Source organism: Microchirus variegatus (genome assembly GCF_963457635.1).
Source record: "Microchirus variegatus genome assembly, chromosome: 2".
NCBI lineage: Eukaryota > Metazoa > Chordata > Actinopteri > Pleuronectiformes > Soleidae > Microchirus > Microchirus variegatus.
Window position 1 is genome coordinate 28,986,070 of NC_139803.1, and position 19,029 is coordinate 29,005,098.

Sequence of the window (19,029 nt, forward strand, 5' to 3'; positions counted from 1 at the left end):
CAAAGCAGAAACAGCAGTGAGTTTATCACGAGCTTCTCTGAGGACCAGAGCCTCTTCTTTTTCTTTGTTTACCTTTGCCAAAACAACACCTGAGGCTCTAAGATTCTCTGTTTATCTCCCTGGAAAAGTGTTGAGATACAGTGAGGGTACAGTGCTTCATCCCCACTGCACTGTGTGTGTGTTTGTTTTTGTGTGAGAGGATGAATTCTGTACAACCACACTTCCTCACCAATTCAGCAACTATTTCTTTTTTCTATTTCTCTTCATCTTCTCTCCCTCGCTCTCCCTCTGTGACCAGCAGATAAGAAAATTACTATAGCAACCGTTACAGTGTTTCCACAAACTGTCATTGTTTCCAGAGCTACTGTTGAAGGGAGATTAAAAATAATAAGCAAACGCTGCCATTAGAAAATGCAGCAGGCGACAAAAACATTCATTCCAATTTGTTCTTGAACTCTTATCCTGCCACTCTGCAGGGACTGATAAAAAGTCACACTGCAGGCAACCCCTGTCTGTATTCATGCATTTATGCTTACTTAATGGCCCTCAAGAACACGATATAGTGGCTTTTAAAAGACAAATATGTGGACTTACTCCAGGTACTATGATTTTTTTATGGGGCACTTGGCACTTTATCAAATGAGGTGTTGCCAAAACAGCAAAAAGACCGAGAACAAAGAAGAGGAGGAAAAACATACAAACTAAAACAAATAAGTATAGGTTCTTTAAGAATCTATACAGTATGGAGACAGCTGTAGAATAAGAATGAGTTGAGCTTGATGAACGGATTGTTTCTGACAACATTATTAGGGCAAACTGCTAAATCATTACAATAAATACAATGATAATTAAAATACGCTTCAGCATCCTGCAAAGACCGGGTCAAAGACATAAAGAGAGCGATCCACACCTAGAAAGGGTTACTTTGGCGTTTTCTGATCGCCCGTGGCAGGTTATTAAGCTGTTGTGATTCAGACGAGACCCGAGTTCAAGCCACATCACCGCGAAAACAATGATGAAGGATGGAAATGGAAATGCACGCTTATTCGTCACGAGACTGATTTATAGAGGAGTGACCTCTGGGTCAGCTGCCAAATAACTTGCTCTTCTATAGGTTGCTGATTTCACTTCCCAAATAAAGAGGGAATGTTTCTACAGTCACTGTCACATGTTTTTGTCTCAAACTGCTGCAAACTATCTGAGATCTTTTATTTTATTTTATTGGAGTTAATCTAATTGATCCTCAGTTCTGCTCCAGAATAGCTTTCTGTTTTCTTTGTTTTTTTTGCCCCCTGGAGTCAATAGAAGTAAATGTGCTGCTAAATCTGTGCGCCTTCAAAGCTCTTCTTTCTCTGCTCTCTTGCCAGGGTCAACACAGATAGACAACTCCTGTCTGCCTCCCCAGGCAAGACTTAGAGCTTTGACTGTTGCTTTGTGCTTAGAGTCGGTCAGCCATCGTCATCATCATCATCATCGTCGTCGTCTGCAGCAGCAGAGGCAACAACAACGATACACACATGAGAGCTGCAGCAACGATACACACATGAAAGCTGCAACAGAGAGAAAAACATGAAAAAAATATATATTGGCAAAACTGCCCTGAAATCCCAGAGAAATGGTTGCAAACACCAGAAAAGAAGGTAAGATGAGTCAGTGTGTGTTAAAACCTCATCGGCCTCATGAGTGAATGAACGAATGGGAAATTCATTCAATTCATTTTGACTAACGGCTATTGATTCATATTCAGAGATCACGGCCATTAAAAAGCTGTTTTCATCTCCATCATTCATCTCCACATCAACTCTAAACACGGCTCAGATTATTGTCTGTCAGTGTCCAGATACAGACTCACTGTTCCAGCCCTACATGTTCTTTACTCTAATCCTGACTCCAACTCATTCTTATTGGAATAAAATGATAATTTGACAATAAAAAAAAAAGTGAACCTGAGAGCAAAAACACCTGTAAGATTCCTGATAACTCATGTTTGTGGTTCTTTAGTTTGATTTGTCGTTGGAAGCCAACGTGCTGACTACCTCCTGATTTATTCATCGACAGAGAGCTGAAACCAGGTGGCTATAAACATTTAGGTTAGCCCTGCCATTCCTGTCTATTGACATAAAGCTATATCAGTGAGAAACAGTTCCTCCTCCTCCTCCTTCAGCAGCAGCAGCTTCTTAAGTGAGGCTGTAGGCTGAGGTAAAGTTGGCGCTGCTGTCATTGTGTCTGCTGTAAAGCAGCGCTGAGCCATCAAACCTCTCAAACCTCTCAGTGAGGCACACATCCATCAGTCTGCAAACACGCTCAATCTCCCACAGCACACAATGGCCCTGCTTCCCATTTCCAGCCTTTCATTACAACAGCATTCCCTGAGTGTGTGTGTGTGTGTATGTGTGTGTTCACCCCCCCATGCTCAAACATGCTTTAAATGTAAGTCAAATTTGCTTCATATCTGGTATTCAGTTGTTGATGACGATGATGGTGACGTGGAAACTTTTGCAACTCTTCTCTCCGTCACTCTGTCTCATGTTCCTCACTCACTCACTCACTCAGGTCCATTCTATATTTTCACATCTTCTTTTACAAAAGTCTCTGCGTCTGTGTCCACAGGCAGAGAACCATGTCTTTAATGAATTCACTATTACTCCGATGGGAGCTGCAGCCTCCCAGTGAATTAGAGACGATCAGTATTCCTCCTCCATCCATCCATCTTCTCCTCTCCATGGAGCTTCCTGGAACTTCTCTCACTACAAATTGAATCAGCAGCTGTTCTTAATCTCCTTCCCTCACTCTCACACAAACACGTGCACAGTTTACTTTCTCCTCTCCTCCATGTGTTTTTCCACCTTGTTTTCTCGCCTCCTCCTCCCTCTCTCTCTCTCTCTCTCTCTGAAAAACATCATTGTTGTGACCCTGTTATAAACTCACTCTGTCATCTGTGACATCAGCTCTCTCCACGACCACAAGGACGACCTCCGTAAGCGCCTGTCCTACACCACACACAAACTAGAGATGGTGGAGACAGAGTTTGAATCCACGCGGCAGTACCTGGAGACGGAGCTGCGCCGTGCTCAGGAGGAACTGGAGAAATTTACAGAAAAACTACGCAGGTGTGTGCATGGGATTCTGTGAGCTTTTGGTTTTTATTCCATGTGTAACTCAGCCATAAAACTAATGTAGCTGGAGCTATGAAGCTGAAGTTAGATGAAAGTGGATGCCTTTCTTTCCAAACCATGGTGACCTTCACCGACCAGAGAGGAAAGTGTTTGCTTGTTTGTTTAATTTAAAAGGCTTATTCTACGACTATACAAAAAAACCAAACTATATTCATTTTTATCACTTATACAAACACTGTATTAAATCTCTGCCAAAAAAGTATTTAAAGGCTGTGGCAGCTCAGCGACAACATGGAGGCTCAGGTATTCCAGGTAATTATTATAAAGAATGGCTTTCATGGTGTTGTGTTGTTTGTTGATAAAGTAACTGGATGCATATTAACTTGATGTTGATATGATGCCATGAGCTTATATATTCTAAACTCATATGTTAATATTTATCTTGGCGAAGCTTTGTCTGCTAATGTTTGAATAATTCTTAGTGCACAGAAATGTATCCATAAGAATTACAACAGTATTTGATAACTAATCCTTTTTTCGGTGCAAATTTTCAGTGTGCACAGAGTTTTGCCTTGGACTAAATGGTCATGTATTATTTCATGAGTGAGAGGGAGCTGAAGTTTTCAGCCTTCAGAACCCTGTTGTCACACTGTGGACCATGGTCTAAATACATTTGGTAAACAAACCTGAAACTTTAGTCTAAAACTCTGGAGAGAAACATTAAAGTCATGCACAGGAGACTTTAGGATCTTCTCAAGCTGTGCACAAATCCCACCTCTGTGCTTCCCCCTCTCTTTTATGATAAGCAGAAGCTCAGCCTTTGCTCTCTGCCTGATTTTAACGATGTGAGTCATTGGCAGAGCTTGTTAGAGCCTCTTTTCTTCTCCCTCACATTAGGATCCAGAGTGGCTACGCAGCTCTGCAGAGGATCAACCAGGATTTAGAGGACAAGATGCACAGGACGGTAAGAGACTCTCTGTCCTCCACTTTACTCAAACACCTCAGTGACACAAAATCATCAAAAAACCTTTGGGTTTCTAAAGGCAAATATGGTAAATACAAGTACTCTTGTGTTCTGTTGTTCATGGTTATTTCCACACACATTAATGATGATAGAGGAGCTGTGGTGAACAGATATTCTGCTGCAGGCTTGTTGAGCCTTCAGGCTCCTGCTGCTCACACAGACTTCACCACAGTTCATCACTGCTGTCACAAACTGCATTTTCAGCTCCTTTCTCTGCGAACACTGCTGTGCCTGTTTGTGTTAATATTTAGTGAAACACGCTGAATCCGAATGGTGTTTGTGAGTTTGATTTGGAATCAGTTATTAGTCCTGTAGCTATTAGGAAAGCATACACGGTTTGTGTTTGTCTGAAAAGATCCATCATCGTCTTCTAACACAGTTTATGACAGTTTATCAAACAAATAAAGACTGTTTCTCAAGAATTATTATGTTTTCAGTCAAAACAAACGTTTGCTTGTTTGCGCCGGGCAAATCAGCAATGTTACAGCAGAACATTAATGTTGTAATGTTCTGCTCTCTTATTCTTCCTTCTCTGTTCTCTGTCTTCTCTTGCATTTTAAAAACATGGTAAAGAGAAATCATGTCTTTCGCGCAAGTGCTGCAGAGTTGTCTCAAACATGTACTGAGAGATAAAACTACTGGAATAATCCGTTTTAGAAGTTTTTTTATGACATGAAATCCTCTCGACTTCCTTGGAGCAATGAGTAAATGGAGTAAACGAGTAAAAGACATCTCTGAAAGCTGAAGGGCTGCAGAAAGCTTATTCAATCATGGTTTTCTTCCTGTATTAAATGATTGGTTGTAGGCTACACTCTGCACTATTGCATGCACTACTGATGCATATACGACTGATGCTCAGTGATGCTGCGAAGGAGACAACAGGTCTGATGTCATTTGCATAAACAAAGATAATTAGAGTATAGATGAAGCATTAGCTCGTTGAAATGGAGATGAGTGAAAACATTTGAGTGAGATTAATCCTGAGAAACAGAAACATCCTCAAATACAGGGATAATAATAAATTGCATGATGATGAGCTATGGTTTCACACACACAAGAAGATTTTCTCCCTCTCTCTCTTGTTCCCTCCATCTTTCATGAGAGAAATGAAAACTGTGCTGAATCGATGTGAACACACCTGTTTAGCAGCAGAAGCGCTCCGTATTCTCTCTCAGAGCAATTACATGATCAAAGACAGGGAGCGCAATCAATGTCCAAAGTAATTGGTCTTTTCTGCCGTGCAACCCTGTTAGAAAACTATTAGAGCTAACTGCCATCCTGATCACCTCAGCTGCAGCTGTCCAATCGCATCAGGCCGAGAGTTTTCCCCTCGCTCGCTGCCTCAGCTTTGGGACTCATCAGTCAGTTAGTGAGGAAGATGAGGGCGGCGTTACGGCGAGGAGCGCTCTGGTAACTTACAGTACTTTGATTAAAGTGGATCATAATCTCATCAGACGTTTGCCTGCAGCACACACACAATCATGGGAGAAGATGACCAGGGACAAGCAGTTACTGAACCTTTGTGAACAACAGCAAATCTGCACTGAGCAGATTACTTTGAGATTTCCATATCTAAAAGCTGCTTACACTACACGTCTGCCATTTACCCCCATGCACCAGAGATGGGTAAGTCACACATATGCAAGTCTCAAGCAAGTCTCAGGTCTTAGCCTTACCTAACGCTAACCTACAGTCAGGTCATATGAACATAGAAGATGGAGATCATTTCCCAGATATTCCACTTCTAAATCAACTAAAAAAAGACATTCAATTCAAATTATTGAGCCAAAGTTTCCCGTGTTTGAAAAACAAATCACAAAGTTAACTCCTCAATATTTCAGTAAATGTAAATATTCCATAAAAGTCTTGAAAGTCAAGTCGTTTACCAACGCTTCGAGTGCTCAAAACTGCTGCTGAATTCATGTCTGCATTCACTCACACATTCATGCAGTGTGCGTTTATGTCATGTGCTCATAACTTATTGAGGCTTCTTCACCACCATTCTCTTTAAAGTCTTTCACTCATGTATTTCCTCTACAGCAGAAAATCTCCAGTGGTTAAAGTCAAAAAATAACAATTACATATATATATATATATATATACACACACATATATATAACTGTTTGTGCCCTACAATCAGATGAAAATTTGCTTTTATTTGCATTTTATTTACTGCTAAGTTAATTTATTATCATTTATATTTCATTTATTATTTATTTATCAAATAAACAGATAAATAAATTGGTTTGAATTCTCTTAAAGAAAAAAATTAATGTGATGTTTTGAATAAAACACTTTTTTTTTTTTACAAAATTCTATATTCTTTTAGACTCGACAAACACTAAACAAACACAGTATTTGTTTTCGGCTGTCCAATCACTAATCCGCTCATTTATCTTCTCCACTGTTCCACTGTGGTTTATCTTCATTCGTGGCAGCTCATTGAGATCTTTTTCTCTGTGAACTCATTAATGTGACAATTGTAATAAATCAACATAGACGTAAAATAGCGTATGAAACATGCAGACGACAGCCATTCAAAACACAATCTGCCTCCCAGTGTAATCCTTCATGCTTTGTTCTATTAGGAACAAACTGAGAATTTCAAATGTCCATTAATTTTAAAGGTTTGTCCGTGGAGAGAGAATGCTTGTGATGTCACACAATGACATTTCAGGACTGAGTGTGTGTGTTCCTTTGTAGACAACAGTGCAGCCTGTGACAAAGGCAGCTTCTTTCAAATCAGACGAGTAATTAAAAGTTGTGAGCGGCCTGAAACGACAAGGTCAGCTGAAAAACAGCCCAGAATACAAGTATTTCATAAAGAGCCAAGCAAAGATTAAGGAGGGGATGAAGCTTGTTGTGATGCTGACGTTGGAGGACTTTTTCTGATCTGCAGATAAACGTTTGACAAAAGACAGCTGCACTTCGATTTCTGCCAGGTTGGTCTTTTGTCTGCTCATTAAGAGATGAGACAAAAAAAAAACACAGGCTGCTATGGACCAGAATAAACAATAACACAAGTTATAAATCATTCTCGCTCTATTATAAGGGCTTTTTTCTGTTTCGTTTTTATTTTCCCACCAGAATCCATCCGTTTAGAAGGAGCTGTCCTTGGTGCTGAAATCTAAAGTTTTAGTTCAGGGGCCACAAACGGTGCAATAACGCTAAAATAATACCATGACAAACTATAAGAACTCTAAATGTTTCTATCAACATGGATCTTTTTCAAAACTATTATGAACAACCAAGTACAATTTTAACACTATGAAGTCTAATTTTACCATTTGAACCTACAGATCACAGTGGATCACAGGAAAAACACATTTAGTCACAGGCTGTTGGAACTGAAAAATATAGCATTTAACATTATTATTAGATTCTAATCATACTGTGAAATGTTGACAAATTCATGTTACGAGCCGGATTGAATCTGAAGTGTCAGCTCTTCTTCATTTGAGTTCATTTTCATTTTGTCTTTGTTTCATTTGGTAAATCTTATTCTTAATCTTATGTTGGTAACATATAAACATGTAACTGCATCAAAATGTAGAACTGTTTTCCTCAGGAAGCAAAATGAAACATGAATAACTAAAATAAATAGATTTGATAATAATTGATATAATGAGATTTAGAGTTTATTCCTTTAAAGCTTTAAAGTGGTGGATATTTAATATTTAATATTTATTCATTAACACAGCTTTTAACCACGTTCAGGGGACGGATTATTCATCAGAGTTAATTATTTTAAGACGTCACTTTGGCTCAATCTGTGGTTGACATTTGTTGTTATTTTTCATAATTTAGAGAGCTTATTAGATGAATTAATGATTTCTCAGTTGAAGGATTAATGAGTCAGGTCATCAATAATAATGAATGATGACTGTGAGTTACATCCCAGAGAAGATGCACTGCATTCCATTTCTCTCCAGATATATTGATCTGTTTCCTGTCATAACCAATGTGAATAATTGATGTTTATGTAACACAGGCTCTCGCTTAATCCCCGAGGCTCTGAACGACTAAAGCTCTGCTGTTGCGTGTTTAGACGTTTAGAGCAGTCATTGTTTGCAAAGCTGAAAATCCAATTATAAAATATGAAAACATGCATGTTCAAAATAGACAAAAATAAACAGACTATAAAAGCATTTGTTGTTTTATAAAATGGCCAAAAATTAACAAGTCATGGCTCGTTTACGTGTGTTTGCCAGAGATTATTATTATTCACAGATTAGTGTCATTAATGTTCCATATGTTCATCACATAAAGGGAAATGGAAACACATGAAAAATGCAGACGTTTACTATGATAGATGATTTACAATTTACTATTTACAAACCATTCTTAGTTACAGCCAGTGATGAGTTTACATTTATTTGAAACAAAGCTTAGATATAAAGCTACAGTTTCTGTAAATCTGCATAAAATAATAGATTTAACTTAACTTTGTTGTATTTGTTTCTCAAATCGGTTCAACTTTGTTCAAAGGGAGTCGTTATCGTCGCTGTGTAGATTTGAAAATCCTTTTTTAATTAGGTTAGAGTATCTGATCTTACCCTCCACGCACGCACGCACGCATACACACACACACACACACACCCCTTCAAAATAAGACCCTGTTTAGCTGGAGTGCAGCTTTCTGTTTCTGTTCTCTGCTCCAAAGCAAAGTTTTTCCGTAATTGCATCTCCGGGGATTTCGGCTTCATTTGTCCAGTGAGGAGAGAGAAACTGCAGCAGAAAACATTTGTGTTTGTCACTTACTCCATTCAACAAATACATACTTGAAAAGCTTTCAGAGCCTATTTCTACCTAGCAACCAAACCAACTAACCACCAGTTACAGACAATGACAAAGTGATCTCTTTATATTCGTTTTCTTTGATGCTATTGAGTTCATCCTCTCTTATGCCTGCTCCACTCGTCTACAAGTCCTCACACCATTCTATATATTGTTATTATAGCTGAATGTAAAGTGTTACCACTGACAAACACTAAATACTATTATTACAAATTACACTATTTACAGAGCAAGAGACCAAAAGCTGCAAAATTCTGCATAAATTAAAACATGTTTTCTGACTCTCTTATACACATTCATCATAATCACAGATAAAGACATATTTGAGTTATTAAACTCATCCTGATGTGGTCGTGTGTACGTTCAGACTCGCAGAAAGTCATCCAGAGAAATGAGCTGCACAGTGAGTGAGTGAGTGAGTGAGTGCCACAGAGCCGTGTGTTTTGACAGCTGATTAATGAGATCCTCACAGAAAATCTGACAGTAATCACCACCTCTTAGATTGGATCCTGTAGCTCTGTGAAGCCCTGCATTTCAAAACAATCGCCGCTATTGAGAGATCAGAGGTGAGGGGAGTGGGAGGCCGAGCCACTGCTCACAGCCGGGTCATTTGTCAACTGATGCTGCTGCTGCTGCTGATGATGATGCTGCTGTAGTGTGCCGGCTCTCACAATTACCAAACTGTGTGTGTGTGTTAACTGCAGTCTGATGATAATCTAATGAAATAATCTCTTGTGTAAAATACTAGATTGTTGTAAATATCGTGAAGAAAGAACAAATCTGACAACAGTGCAGATGAAGGTTTAATCTGCATCTTTATGTTTAAACTTAAACAAAGCACTATTTTATTTGATTTTAATAAACAGTAAGTCGTTATCGCTGAGCCACACCCTCTGTAGTAATACACCCATTACACCGAACAACTGCTGTAAACACAAAGAGGAAGTCAGTTCTGCTGTGTTTTTCTTTCTTTTCTTTTTATAACCAATCACACTTCATTGTACAATTATTTCAACACCTTGTGTTCGTCGTTGTGTTTCAGCTGCAGAACAAACAACGCGTGATTATTCTGAGTAAGAATTGATTATTGAATTGAATTCCCAGTTCATCTTTTCACAAATATTGATTACAAATAATATTTGTTTGTCAATAGATATTATCTATTGTACAAATTAAGACAATGTTTATGGTACGAGTTATGACAATGGTTATGGAAAATAAATCACGGTTTCACTATATTATAAAGGTTATTTACACTGAGGTAAGGGGATTTTATACTGCAAACCTCCAGGCTCTGTATCGATACACTGAACAAAGTGGTTTTCAGTTGATAACTGTGGAGGAAAGCTTGGGGTCATCATCATCATCATCATCATCATCATCATCATCATCATCATCATTCTAATGTTGATAGTGTGAGACTCACAGGTGCTGAGACAAACGTGGACACAGAGACAAACATCAAGGTCTCTGTTAGTGTCTCTGACTGTGAAAAGTCATTTTGCATTTCTGTCACAGTAATAATTGAAAATAGGACGGGTGTTTCATGAGTCTTATGTCCCTCTTTCTCTCCCTCTCTTTCTCTCCCAGAGTAATTGATATGATATGAACTCTGGCAACGTAATCTTCTTTTAATTAAGACCTGCTGCTGGCACCAGCTTCACACTCTTCTCATTTTTCTTCTCCTCCTCTATCATCTTGTTTTTTTTTTCCTTCCTCCCTCTGTTGCTGCCTCATCTTTCTCTGGTTATATCTCTACGTTCCACTCTTTCCTCTCACCCTGTTCACCTGCTCTTATCATCTACTCCGTCTACCGCTCTTTTTTCCTCTCCGCTGCAGTCACAGCACCATGAAGAGGAGAAGAGAGCCCTCAGCCGCGAGATCATCGTCCTCAACAACCACCTCATGGAAGCGAAGATCACCGTTAATAAACTCAGAGAGGACAATGTGAGTTCTCACAGCTGCGTCACACGCACTGTAAAACAGTTCTGTAGTTAAATATAAGTGTATGTGGAGCAGTTTTCAGGTGGAATTAAGACAGAGGAGGCCATGCGTTATGAAACAGACGCTAACGACGCAAATGGAAAACACAAGCCTTAGACACAAAAACACAGGCATGAATCCACAAGGACGGAGGAGGAGTGAAGAGAAACCATTGTGTTTTTATCCTTTCTGGTTTGCAAAGGCCGCCGTAGTTTCCTGAGGTGCTCGGGAAAGGGAGGAGTCAGTTTGTGGCACCATCAGATGAGAGAAATACAGTTCATCTAACGGATTTATGGGATGTTCTTACGTCTCGTTATCCAACTTTGTGTATCACAGGTTAATGAATAAACCTCATGTTCTGACCTCACACAAAAGTGTGGTCATAAACCGCTCCACTAACAATGACTAAGACTTCACTGAGCTTTCTAATGTTCATTATGGTCTGTTTGAAACATCCACAATAACTGCAGGGAAGCCAAACGTCCCCAGGCGACAGAATAAAACAATACAAAGATTGAAAAAGCAGTGATGGTTAACATGTGGGGGGAGTTTATAGCTGTCAGACAGAAGCCTTTGATATTATTGGATGTATTGTCAGGAGGAGACTACAGTGCAGCAGTGGAATGACCTTTATATATATATATATGGATGGATTTAAAAGAACACCAGGTTCTCCTCGCTCTCTCTCTGCTCAACTACAAATCTGAAAAGCATCCAAAGTGGAGAGAAAGCACCGAGACGGAGAGAAATGACACGACAGCAGCTTCCAACACTGGGAGGTGGAGATAAGTGAACGCAGCTCCATTCAAATGAGCACAGACTATTATGGGAAGACAGAGGAAATATTACCAATGAAAAAGAAAGGTGGTTATTAATAACGTCCGCAAGGTGAGAAACGACATGTTAATAATTAAACTGCACTATATTCCCCGGATGATTTCAGACACCACTAAATAATGAATCTGCCTTTCTTTTACAAAAGATTCTGCAGGTTTTACATTAAAATGATATGAAATATGTTTTATGTTTAACTCCTGAGCCCAGTTTACGCCAGGTTCTCTTTGGTTCCCTTGTGACTATGATTCATTGACGAGCAGCTCATAAATAATGAATGGATCGGTTTTATTTTTAGATGTATTGTTCTCCACATACACACACACACACACAGTAATTAAGCCTCATTTAGAAAGCGCGATGATATGATGTCACAGATTTTCACCCGTGGGTTTGGTGATTAATGTCTCTGTCTCTTCCAGGACCTTTACAGGAAAGACTGCAACCTGGCTGCTCAGCTGCTGCACTGCTCAAAGTCTCACTACAGAGCGCACAAGATGTCTGAGGTGAGCGTCGAGCTTCTAAGCACCAACTCACGCCAACTCAAATCTGTGCTGCAGCAAAATCTTTGCGTGGGCATTTAAAATCATCTTTGTGTAATTTAAAACCTCATAAAGACTTATTCCAATGTCTTTTGACAACATCTGCTTACATTTTACTATCTTCAGGCCTCATAAAAATAAATTAAAGTTCCAGTGTGGAACCTCGATTGCCCTGCTTGATGATGAACTATCACTAATGCTGCAGAGAGACAGGAATGATGAGACATCTCCAGTTGTTTCTACAGCACTCACATGTTACTGATCCTGAATACAGACGGGAACCCTGCTGCTTAACATTTAACTTTAACTCTGATGACATCAGAGTCTTCATACACAATCCTTACTTATCACTACTTCTAAAGTTCTACATCACTAGAACAAACCAGTGGATTGTTCCTGTAATGCAGAGCTGTTTTTCTGTCAAAGCCTCTTCACTCAGACTGATGAAGGAGTGAACCAGTGAACGAGAGATGGCCTGAAAAGAATAAAAGCACGGCTGAGCGCTGTTTAGGGATCAGCAAGGAACTGATGCTGAGCACCAAATCTCTTACACACATATATATATATACATATAAGACAAAGAGTCTTCAAACAAAAACCCTTACGTTGTCTTTAATCAGCAGCTTGATGTGATGATGACAAATGTGTGTGAGACACCTGTGTCCTTGTCCTCCTTCATACATTATACTCTGCATCATTTCAATGTTATGAATTACTGCTTCTTCTGCTTCTACTCCCAAACCTGGCTGTCTCCATGACAACAGCACTGTTTTCAATTCTAGCAACAGAATCAGTTCACATTTTTTTCCAAAATAAAAGCTCTGAATTCTCTTTTTTTTTGTGAAGATAAGCAAATCATTTAAGATCACATAAGCAAATCATTTGCCGGGCCCACATACTGATGCTGTTGGGCCACTTTTGGCCCACGGGACACCAATTGCTGACGACTGTTTTATGTGCAAATCAATTGCCATTTAAATATCATATGTTAAAAAAATAGTCTGGGAAAAACGTTCGCTCATAATAATAATAATAATAATAATAATAAGAATAATAGTTAGTGACGTCATTTTCATACTCGGTTCTATAAAAAGATGCAGTCACGTGGATTAACTCTGCAGAACTGTGACAATTAAATGGTGCACACAGCAAACTGTGAATTAAAACCCACTCTCACTCCCTCCCACACACACACACACACACACACACACACACACACACACACACACACACACACACACACACACACACACACACACACACACACACACACACACACACACACACACACACACACACACACACACACACACACACACACACACACACACACACACACACACACACACACACACACACACACACACACACACACACACACACACACACACACACACACACACACACACACAGCTCCACCTACTTTCCATAGAGTCCCTCTGGAGGCGAGAGCTGCTAAAAATAGCCCTGACTTCAAAGATATAGGTTATTTTATGATGAAGTGAGCGTCGATTTCTTCACAAAGCCAAGCCAGTATTTTTTTTTATTTTTTCTATTCCCAGCTGAAGAACCTGGTTTAATTTGAACTGGTGCTGTTCCCTGTGGACCTGATGTGTGTTTGATGGTAGAAAGAAGACCAACGCTTAGAGAAAGACAGAAAGGGAGCGAGGAAACGAGGAGAAAGATGAAAGATAAAGAAAGAGAGGCGAGAAAAGAGACCCTCACACACTTTCTGTTCAAACGTGAGCCAATCAAACCAGGTCATTGGTCACGTCTGTGTGACGATAAACCACAACAGCAGAGATAAGAAGATCAAGAGAGAGGACTGAGATATATCTAAGACATCTCTATTTTGCAATTGGCAAAATTACAAATCCGGAAAGAATGAACAAAACGTACAGAAAAAAAGAAAAATATGATAGCATTTACATGAACTGGACTGCAAGAATACACACAGATTCACTGATGAGGAACAGTTCATGGTGAATGAAAGACAAAGAGCTGATTGTATACATTATTAAGGAAAAGCTCATTTACTTTGATTACTGAGATTCACTGGCAGAAGAATCTAACTAAAACAAAATTGTAGATGAATTTAATTTCCCGTCTTCTCCCCACTTCTTTTGTCTTCCAGCTGCCTCTGGATTTCCAGGAGCGCATCAGTTCTCATATGGAGAAACAAACTCGGGGCAGCGGAGCCACCATTGCTTTGTGCCACTCCGCTTACACCGACACTGTGCCCACGTCACTGATCGCTAAGGTCCTGGAGAAACCTGAACCAGGAAGCAGCTGTCCAGTAACGCGCTCACCGAGCCCACAGCGGGCAGATGTGGAGTTTCTGACAGGAACAGGAAGTAGTGACCACCTGAATCGTCGCGTTGCTTATAAATCCTCTGACCTGTACTGCAGCGACACTGCCCTCTACTGCCCTGAACGATGGCAGGAAACGGAGCGCAGGCAGAGCGTGGACTTACACGGCACCGCGCTGCTACAACTCCACGCCCACAACTCCACTGACAGTAACCTAGAGGAAGAGGCCTATCACTCTGGAAGCTTCTCTCACCACGAGCCTCCGTCCTCCTTCCATGACCATCATGACTTTGGCACTGGCAGCCTCCCGGCGTCCAGCTCCTACTCCAGCTTCAGCCTCGCTTCAGATGATAAGGGTGCAGTGATTGGCGGGTGTGGACGCACGGCCAGCAGCACCTTGTCCTCCTCTCATCAGGGGCTCTATATGGAGTGGAGAGATGGTGGCAGTGGTGACTACGAACATAAAGGCTTGTCCTCATATGACAAAGACAGTCCAAGTTTCCCGAAGTCTCACAGCATCCAGCACATGGCCGCTCCCAGGAGTCCTCAGAAGAGCAGCTCACCAGCGTACACGAGGACAGCTTCATGCTTCAGTGAGCCGTACCACCCCAGCTCTCCTCGCCTGGCCTCCTCTCACAGCATGGGCTCCACATCTGGACTGAGCCAAGCTCGTGACAGAGCTGTGGACGTCCATGTCCCCGAGGACGACCTGAGCAGCCGCTGGAGACAGCTCAGCGTGGAGGACATCAACACATTCTCCTCTTCCTATGGGAACATTCCCGGCCGTGTGTCTCCGTACAGTTTCTCTGAGCACCACTTTGCCCTGGGCTCCTCCAGTAAGGTCAAAGGTCCTCTGTACAGCAGCTTCCCCGATGGGGATGAAGTCTTCCACAGCCGCATGCTTGACCAGTGTTTCGCTATCGGCGCGGCGGCGTCGCCCAGCCGTAAGCCCAAAGCACCAGAGCATCACAAGCAGGAGAAAAGCTCTGTGCTCTACAGAGCCAAAGACGACAGTCAGGACTCTGAGTGCAGTCTGTTCCTCTCAGGGAGCTCCAAAGACAAAGAGAGCAGCGTGGGAGCCACAGCGTCCAGCAGCACCAAGAAGGACTACGTCAATCTGAGCGCAGACAGCTCAGCGGAGTCTTTACATCACAGCTCACTGGAGGCCTCGAGTCTTCAACACTACCCCAGTCCACGGCCCAGCGTGAGGCCTCGTCCCAGCTCCAGCTCTGCTCTCAGCATCGGCCCCGCACTCCCAAAGAAAACTTCTCCAAGATACCAAAAATTTGGCAGCACGGGACTGACGAGGAAAGACAGTTTGACCAAGGCTCAGCTTTACGGGACATTACTGAACTGAAACTGAGAACCAGAGCTTTTCATTTTATGCATGATGATTCTTTACTTACTGTACGTCTCCTCACAGCAAAACATACTCTGTGATGAGGGATTAAGATGTGTTATCTCTTAGCCAAGGCACGTTCCATGCAGCCTGCAACTATTTTTTATTGTGTGTCACACGCTGTAGCGAACTGAGAGCAGCTTTTCACTGTGTTTGGAAGCGATGGTGATGATTAGAGGCGATGATTCATCACATACACATGAACATACTGAGCTACAGCAGTCGAGGAGTTTTACTAATATAAACACAGCACAGACAATAGACTTAAAGTGCGCGTGATAGACATAAAATAAGTCATCTTTTGGAGAATTGAAGTCGAGACGACCCCGTTGACTGTAAACTGCCAAACACACTTATCCACTCTAATTAAATCCATGCAGTAAAATGCACAAGGTGGAAAAACACATTTCTGACTAAAATGCTTTGAGCACTGAATATAACATTTAGAACAAGACTTATTGAGTTTCTCCTGATGCTGGATTTAACACAATCATAAACCTCTGCTCGTGAAATAAAACATATGAACATAGAATATTAGCATAAAATGTCCAGGACACATAATACACGACTAAAGAATCCAGATATGAGCTGCCAAGATTTTTAATATTGTTTTTCTTATTTTTTATATGAGAGCAGGAAATGAAATCAGAGCGAGTTGCGCCACAGTAGCGACGTTACACCAGGACACTTGTGAAACTGCCTTAAACCTGACGACTGTGCACATGTCGATATCTGCTCTGTTGTTTATGTACGTACACCAATGATGCTGCTGTCGCTACGGTTACTACATGCAGTTCTTCCAGTCGCACACAATCACACACACACACACACACACAAACAGAGAGAGAGGAAGAAGTCTGTTCTTAGACCGAGGATCATTTTCAACCATTTGAATTTTCTGGTCTACAAACCTGGCACAGGACGCAGCACAAATCTCCACAAACCACCACAGTTGGCATCAGTCACACATACCAAAACAAAAGGGCTGCATGTTCTAGTTTTCAGTTTAATTAGGGAAAAAAAATGTATCCAGGCAAGTTAGCAGATCTGCACAGTACGCACAACACAGAGGGGAGGGGGAGAGTGAACAGGTAGAAAAAGAAGGTGTACAGTCAGTGTTTTTAAAACAGCATGCTCAGTTAGGCTAGAGAAAACACTGTGTAAACAGACAGTGAGTATGTGTGTGTGTGTGTGTGTGTGTGTGTATATATGCAGTATATTTATATACAGTGCATACATCAATGTTAAGAGTTTGCCCCACAACGTCTGTGCTGCGATAAACCTGGAGGAATCTCTTCTGTCTGTGCAGCTCTATAGATCTGTGAGGGATAGACAGGGATAAGATGACACGAACTCAGCTTTGCCCTCACATGGTCATGCCAAGACTTCTTGATTTACGCCATGCTTCTACCTCTCCCATTCCTACAGATCTGGGAACTGACTTACAGCTGTTTTTATAAAAGATGTATTTCTTTTGCCTTCCTGTTTTGAAGGTGCAAACTTCTGCCAACACAAAATCTCCAATCATATTCCTTATAAAGTAAAGTTCTGGAGTTACAAACTGTACAGAGAACAGGGGGCAGTTGGGGAGGGTCTATGGCTCTTTTCGTTTTTTTTTTGCTGGATGTGAAAAAAGAATATGTTGTTCTTACACGATGACACTATTTTTTAATCCAGTTTTCAGTTGGTGTTCTAATCTATTTATTGAATGTTTTGACCCTGAATGAAGAGGCTGAAGTGTTTGTGTCCTACCTCCAGCTCTGTTCCATGAACAACAGGTCAGCGTATGTGTGTCTGTCTGATGCATGGTTAGATATTTTTGCTGTATGTTTATTTAAATAATAAAGATGGGTGTTGGGAAATACATCACTGCCTTCAATATATATTATTTTATCTATGGATTCAAAACCCTGACCCTGATTAAAGATCATAGAGAGTAGAAATGAGGTCACTTAAGTCACAGCCTATGTCAACTATCTCATCATCAGACATTAGGGAGCAGTGAAGGATGATGGGTATCTTTGTCACCACCATAAACACAAGGGCTAGTTATAAAAGACACACTATAAAATGAAAAAAAACTAATGGTAACTAGCAAATGTCCTTCCTCATATAAGAAGCTATATCAGACAGGTAAAACAGACGACAAAAACAGATATGGATTTCAGTGAATTTAAACTGTTACACGTTATTTCTCAAAAAAAGGTCAAACACAAGCGAAAAAATGTCGATCCACTGACTGAAGTTTGTCTGATGAGTAAACAAAGAAGTTTGCAAAGAGATAAAACATTAAAACATTAGGAATATTGCAAACATGGGCATATTTCTGCTGTGTGAGACAGTTGAAGGTCCTTTACAATGGTAATTTACTGAAACGTTGACTAACTTCAGTAAAAACAACCACAGGGACTGGGAAATGCTCAGCAATTTTTACTAAAAAAGAAAAGAAAAAAAAAGACAAACACAAGCCTTACTTTACACTACACCGTTATGTTGTTGACTTGCAGAGTCAGCGGAACTTAGACAGATATCAGACAAATATCATCGTACTTTAAGTTTGTGGTCGTCTCCATGATGCTCTAAAAAAAATCATTCCATAGCCAGGGAGAACAAAAGTGATGTTCATGCAAAACACTTCTGATAGAAATGCCAAGACATGATTTCATTTTTATATTGAAAAAATGAGTGCGTGGGCACAGCGACACTGCTCTCCCACCACTGAAGATAAAACTCACAAAAATCCACTCTTCCTTTCATCTTGTGACTCTCCCTGATTTGCAAGACGAGCAGAATCTGAATAGTATGTTTATATGGACTGCTGTTTTTTATCAAATGGAATGAAAACGTGGGAGGTTTTGAAATGAGATGAGCTATCACAAAAACACACTGCAGTGTTTTTCTTTCCAAAAGCATGAGATAAGGGTTCTTACATCTCATTTTCTGCTCAGAGATAACTAGGGGATGCCGTCTTTAATATCGTCTTTATATGTGCAAACTTATTTCCCTTCATTTATCCTGCAGTCA

The 19,029-nt window shown here is 40.6% G+C and overlaps 1 protein-coding gene across 1 annotated transcript; it reads left to right on the forward strand.

The window, feature by feature from the left end:
- Positions 1-1,569: 1,569 nt before the first annotated feature.
- Positions 1,570-15,963, forward strand: begain (brain-enriched guanylate kinase-associated; the record flags this gene model as incomplete). The annotated part of the gene is made up of 6 exons (XM_083910654.1): positions 1,570-1,640; positions 2,949-3,110; positions 4,014-4,080; positions 10,777-10,884; positions 12,177-12,260; positions 14,431-15,963. 6 exons carry the CDS (start codon positions 1,570-1,572, stop codon positions 15,961-15,963), a joined length of 2,025 nt encoding a protein of 674 aa, XP_083766780.1.
- Positions 15,964-19,029: the final 3,066 nt, after the last annotated feature.